Source organism: Tursiops truncatus, chromosome 14, assembly GCF_011762595.2.
Source record: "Tursiops truncatus isolate mTurTru1 chromosome 14, mTurTru1.mat.Y, whole genome shotgun sequence".
NCBI classification, from domain to species: domain Eukaryota; kingdom Metazoa; phylum Chordata; class Mammalia; order Artiodactyla; family Delphinidae; genus Tursiops; species Tursiops truncatus.
In genome coordinates, this window is record NC_047047.1 from 37932498 (window position 1) to 37938497 (window position 6000).

The following is a 6000-nucleotide window of genomic DNA, read 5'->3' on the forward strand; positions in this document are numbered from 1 at the left end:
TCACAATTCCTGATTTCAAACTTTACTACAAAGCAAGAGTGATCAAAACAGTATGGTACTGGCGTAAGAAAAAGACATGTACCAATGGAACAGAATCAAGAGCCCAGAAATAAACCCATGCATATATGGTCAACTAATATATGACAAGAGAAACAAAAATACTCCATGGGTAAAAGATACTACCTTCGGGGCTTCGCTGGTGGCGCAGTGCTTGAGAGTCCGCCTGCCGATGCAGGGGACGGGGTTTCGTGCCCCGGTCCGGGAGGATCCCACATGCCGTGGAGCGGCTGGGCCCGTGAGCCATGGCCACTGAGCCTGCGTGTCCGGAGCCTGTGCTCCGCAACGGGAGAGGCCACAACAGTGAGAGGCCCGTGTACCGCAAAAGATAAATAAATAAAGATACTACCTTCAATAAATGGTGCTGGGAAAACTGGATATTCACATGCAAAAGAATGAAAATGAATCTTACACTATACACAAAATATACACTATACACAAAAATTAACTTGAAATGGCTTAAAAACTTAAATGTAAGACCTGAATCCATAAAACTCCTAGGGAAAAAGACAGGGAAAAAGCTCCTTGATGTTGGTCTGGGACTACTCAAACTAAAAAGCTTCTGCACAAGCAAAAGAAACAATCAACAAAATGAAAAGGCAACCTACAGAATAGAAGAAAATATTTGTAAACCATATCTGATGAGTTAATATCCAAAATATGTAAGGAATCATACAACTCAATAGCAAACAACCAAACCAAAACAAAAAATACCATTAAAAAGATGAGCAGGGCTTCCCTGGTGGCGCAGTGGTTAAGAGTCCGCCTGCCGATGCAGGGGACACGGGTTCGTGCCCCAGTCCCACATGCCGCGGAGTGGCTGCGCCTGTGGGCCATGGCCGCTGAGCCTGCGCGTCTGGAGCCTGTTGCTCCGCGGCGGGAGAGGCCACAACAGTGAGAGGCCCGCGTACCGCAAAAAAAAAAAAAAAAAACACAACAGATGGACAAAGGAACTGAAGAGACATTTATGCAAAGAAAGTATTCAAATGCCCAACAGGTACCTGAAAAGGTGTCCAACATCACTAATCATCAGGGAAATGTAAATCAAAACCATAAAGAGATAACACTGTACCCCTGTTAGAATGGCTACTATCAAAAAGAGATAACAAGTGCTGGTGAGGATGTGGAGAAAAGGGAACCCTCATGCACTACTGGTGGGAATGTAAATTGGTGCAGCCACTATGGAAAACCGTATAGAGGTTCCTCAAAAAATTAAAAATAGAATTACCACATGATGTAGCAATTCCACTTCTGGATATATAGCCAAAGGAAATGGAATCACTATCTCAAAGACATATCTGCACCCCGATATTCAATACAGCATTATTTATGGTAGCCAAGACATGGAAACAACCTAAGCACCCGTCGATGGATGAATGAATAAAGAGAATGTGGCATATTTACACAACGGAATATTATTCAGCCACAAAAAAGAAGGGAAATCTTGCCATTTGTGACAACATGGATGATCCCTGAGGGCACTATGCTAAGTGAGATAAGTCAGAGAAAACCAAATAGTGTATGATCTCATTTATATGTGTAATCAAAAAAAAAAAACCAAACTCACAGAAACAGAAAGTAGACTGGTGGTTGCAAGGTGGCAGAGGGAAGGGTGGTGAAGGTGGTCAAAAGACACAAAGGGCACATATAACTTCCACTTATATGATAAGTAAGTTCTGAGGATGTAATGTGCAGCAGGGTAAGCAATACAGTATTATACACTTGAAAATTGCTCAGACAGCAGATCTTAAAAGTTCTCAACATACACACAAAAAAATTGTGACTATATGAGGTGATGAATATTTTAACTAACCTTATTGTGGAAATCATTTTGCAATATACACATATATCAAATCATCATGTTGTATACCTTTCACTCATACAATGTTATAAATCAATTATATCTCAATAAATCTGAGAAAGCTATAACTTTAATATAATTAAAGTTTAATTAAAAAAAAAAAAAGGAAGACCAGAGTACTGTCTCCTCCCCAGCGGGTCCCACTAGCCACCTCTAGGATTAACTACTAGAGGAGAAAGCACACGGGGTCAGGGAAGCCCTGTTCCGTCTGCCCTCTGGCTGCTGCCTGGGAGTTGCTGGGTCTTAACCTACAAAGGAGCTGGTTGCTGCTTTAAGCTAAGGGAGATGGAAGAGACACAAGACCATGAGTTTCCTTGGGGACCACAGAGCCCCTGTCTTGAGGAGCTGGATGTGTAAGGAGCCAGATCCTGCTATGATCCAGCCAAGAGCAGCCACTGAGGGAGCAACTGAGAGCAAACCCCAAGCCAGAAGGTTTCAACGCACAAGTGGGACTGCTTTTGATGCTCACTGAACATTCCCTGCGCTCTGGCCTGGCTCCAGTTAGCAAGACAGCCACTAGGACAGAGGCGCAAGGACAGCTCACCAGGCAGCTCTCTAACCCAAACTCTCAAGAAAGAAGCTGACACAAGCTGAGGCCCAAACACAGCACCATCCTCCAGAACCAGATCTTGCCCTCTCTCCTCCTTTTCCTTTTCCCTTTGTCTTCATATCCATGGTTATTTCAACAAATATTTATTGAGTATAGACGGTCCACCCAGCAAGGAGCCAGGCACCATGGGAGAAATTTATTCATTCAACAAACACAACGTTTCAGACAGTGATCGAACCAAAACCAATCAATCCCTGACCCAAAGACCCAAAGAATGAAAACAACCAAAATGTCTATCAACTGATGAACAGATAAAATGTGCTACATCTATACAACAGAACGTTAGTCAACAATGAAAAAGAATGAAACATGCTACAAGACAGATGAACCTTGAAAACATTATGTCAAGTAAAAGAAGCTGCTCACAAAAGACCACATACTGTGTGATACCATTCATATGAAATGTCCAGAACAGGCAAATCCATGGAGACAGAAATTAGATTAGAGGTTGCAAGGACTGGGGGAGTGACTGCTAACAGGTACATGGTTTTGGGGGAGAGATGAAAATGTTCTATAATTGACTGTAGTGATGGCTGCACAACTCTGTGAATATACTGAAAACCAGGCAATTGTACACTTTAAATGGGCGACCTGTACGGCATGTGAATTATATCTCAATAAAGCTGATATTTTAAAAAATCTCTGCCCTGATGAATGGGGAGAAAAGGGGAATCCAGAACAATAATAATGTAACCATATGTAGTGTGCCAAATATCAGTGCTTTGGGGAGAAATTAAGCAGGGAAGGGAAACAGTACAAGGAAGGGATCTGAAACTGTCAGAGAATGGAGACAGATGGCTTTACTCAGGATGCAAACCTGTAAGAGCTTAAGGAGCCAGCAGGCACCTATTGAGGGGAAGAGTATTCCAGGCAGCAGCTCCAGGAAACGCTAGTGCTCACAAATGCCTGGCAGATTGAGTCCAGCTGACGGCTAAGAGCCCTAAAGAGCTCTGAGTGCTGGGAGAAAGGGAAGCCCACAGCTGGTTGGACAAGGAACTCCACATGCAGTTAAGGGTGTCCAGAACTCCAAACACCAATTCAGGGCCCCATAGCAGGAGTTCTAAATTTATCTGTTGAATGAATGACTAATGAATCAACCAACTATGCCCCAACACAGCCCCCAGCCCCACCTGTACCTGGAGGACCCTGTTACCTTTCCAGCCCAGTTTGATGTTCCACTCATAGAAGAAAATCAGCTTTCCTTTGCGGCTGCTGCAGGAAGCCTCGCCTTCCACCTGCTTCAGCTCACTGATCTCGCAACGGCCAGCCTCATTCTCCACAGCAATGCCCACCAGGAGCTCACGGAGCTTCCCCTTGGACCAGCTGGTGGCATCCCGCTCTGTCCTAACGAGGGCCAGAAGAAGGGCAGAGCTGTGGATGGAAGCCCCCACTGGTGTCCACACGCCCACTCTGGGGAATCAGGGTAATGCCCTGGCCCAGTCCAGATCAGCCCAATTCCTCTCAAGCAGCTGTTGGGTGGTACTTTGTCTTAAAAACACTGGTTTATTTGGGGGAAAGGAGGTCTCGAAATCTCACCTGGTGGAAATGGAGGGGTAAAGCCTGGGCCACATGAAAAGGTAATTATAACTGAAATAACTTTTATTGTAATAAGACAAATTATCAAGTGTTTTCACACAGATATTATCTCATACAATCTTCCCAAATAATGTTCCCATTTAAAGGGGTGGAAATGAGCAGAGAGAAGTCCATTAAGTGTCCACGGTGACAAGGCTGGGAAAGGAGAGGTCAGCTCTTCCTAACCCCAAGCCAGGACTCCCCCAGGGAAGGATGCCCTCACAGGCTAAGGCTTTGCTCTGCCCTGGACCTGCCTCAGCATCACCTTGATGGCCTTGAGATAGCACAGCCCTCAGAGGAGCAGAGCAGAGAACATCACTTCCTGAAGCTCTGACTGAAGAGTGAGGGGCAAAAATCAGCCCAAGCTCCATATGAGATAGAAAAAGGATGGGTAACTAGTAAGAACTCCTAGAAGGCAGGGCTCACCAGAGACTCATCAAGTTAGATGTGGAGTTGAGATCCAAATTCCTGTTCTTTCCAATACATACGTAACACACACACACACACACACACACACACACACTTTCTACCTTCATTTTAACTCCCCCAAACTTCAAGGGGCTGGGGGGGAGGGGCGGCGCGGGGAGAGCTTCTAAGGTCAGAGACTGCCGAAGCTGAAGCGGTAAGTCAAGAATGACTTCTATTCCTGGGACCCAACCCAACTTTCAAAAAGAGGAAAGTGAAGTCCCAGAGCCGGTGCAGATAAGACACCGGGTCTTCAGGCTCCAAGGGCTCCGCAAGCCCTGAGGCTAATGACGAGCATCTGCACCTGTGCAGCCCCCAACCCTCCCCACTCCCCCGGCCCGGGGCCCACCACGGCCCGGGAGGCGCCCCGAGACACCCGGCCGCCCCTGCACCCGGGTTACAGGGCGCCGGGCGCTCGCAGAGGGTCCCCACCCCCACCCCGCCGGCTCCGGAGGGAGGAGGCCCAGACGCCGCGGCCCCGGCCCCTGCCCGGCCGCACCAGTGCCAGTTGTTCACGTTGGTCCCGTCCTCCCGCTCCTCCACGATCCAGCGCGGGTCTCCCTGGCCCCACTTGGCCATGTCTGCGCCGCGGCGCGGCCTCAGCGGAGAACAAGGAAGAGCCGCGGCAACGCTACGGCTCCGTCGCCGACGTTTCCGGCCTTCGAGCCCAAGATCAGAGCGTTCGCAGCGCCCAGAAAGTGCCAGAAATCCCCGCCCCCTGCGCCACCCGGCCCCGCCCGCCCCGCTCGCCCCGCTGCGGAGCTCCGGGAGAGCTGGAGCGGGGCTGTTTCCGAGGGGCGGGGGCGCGGGGCGGGGCCCGGAGGGTGGAGAGGGCGGGGGGCGTCTGGGCTCAGGAAGCCCGCCCCCGGGAGGGGGTTGGGCCCGAGGCGGGTGCGGGCCAGGAGGGGAGGGGTCGGGGCCCAGGAGACCCGCGTGGGGGGCGGCGGTGGGTAGGCTAAGGGCCCGAGCCACGGCGCTGGGCGGGGGGCGACCTGGGAGGCCGGGTGGGGTTTGCGGAGGCCTTGGGCCCCGCCGCGGGTCTCGCAAGTGCACGGGCTGGGGAAGGCCGGACGCCTCTCAACGGTTCGTTATTATTACTGCAGCGACGACCTTCAGTGCTGGCAAGCGGGGCGTTGAGTAAGGGGCGCCTGAGAGTTGCACCGGGGCTGCAGACAGGAAACGGCCGTCGGGCTGCCACCGGCAGTGCTGACGGTGTTCGGTCCTCTCGAGGACACGACCCTCGCGAGCACTTGGTCACCCTGTTTGCTGTGCGACCGACTTGCAGAGGTCGGAGCGCGCCCACGATGCGAGGCGGAGGTGGTCTCGGCGGAGCGCGCCGTGTTTACACCGTATTCGTTTTCTGTTGAAAGTTCCTACGGAGTTGGTGCACTCTGGCTCTCTCCTGGACGCCAAGTCTCACGCCTTTCCGCCA

General features: G+C 50.4%; 1 protein-coding gene across 2 annotated transcripts in view; it reads right to left on the bottom strand.

Moving 5' to 3' along the window:
- The window catches only part of AHSA2P (activator of HSP90 ATPase homolog 2), a 29911-nt gene extending 24592 nt beyond the window's left edge, over window positions 1-5319 (bottom strand). The window contains exons 1-2 of one of the 2 annotated variants that reach the window (XM_019942621.3): window positions 5068-5319; window positions 3682-3872 (exon numbers count right to left, since the gene is read on the bottom strand). In XM_019942621.3, the coding sequence (XP_019798180.1) occupies window positions 3682-3872; window positions 5068-5147 (271 nt within the window). In that variant the 5' untranslated portion in view covers window positions 5148-5319. The remainder of the gene's footprint in view (window positions 1-3681; window positions 3873-5067) is intronic. The other variant, XM_073791351.1, reaches the window with a different exon arrangement.
- Between the last annotated feature and the right edge of the window lie 681 nt (window positions 5320-6000).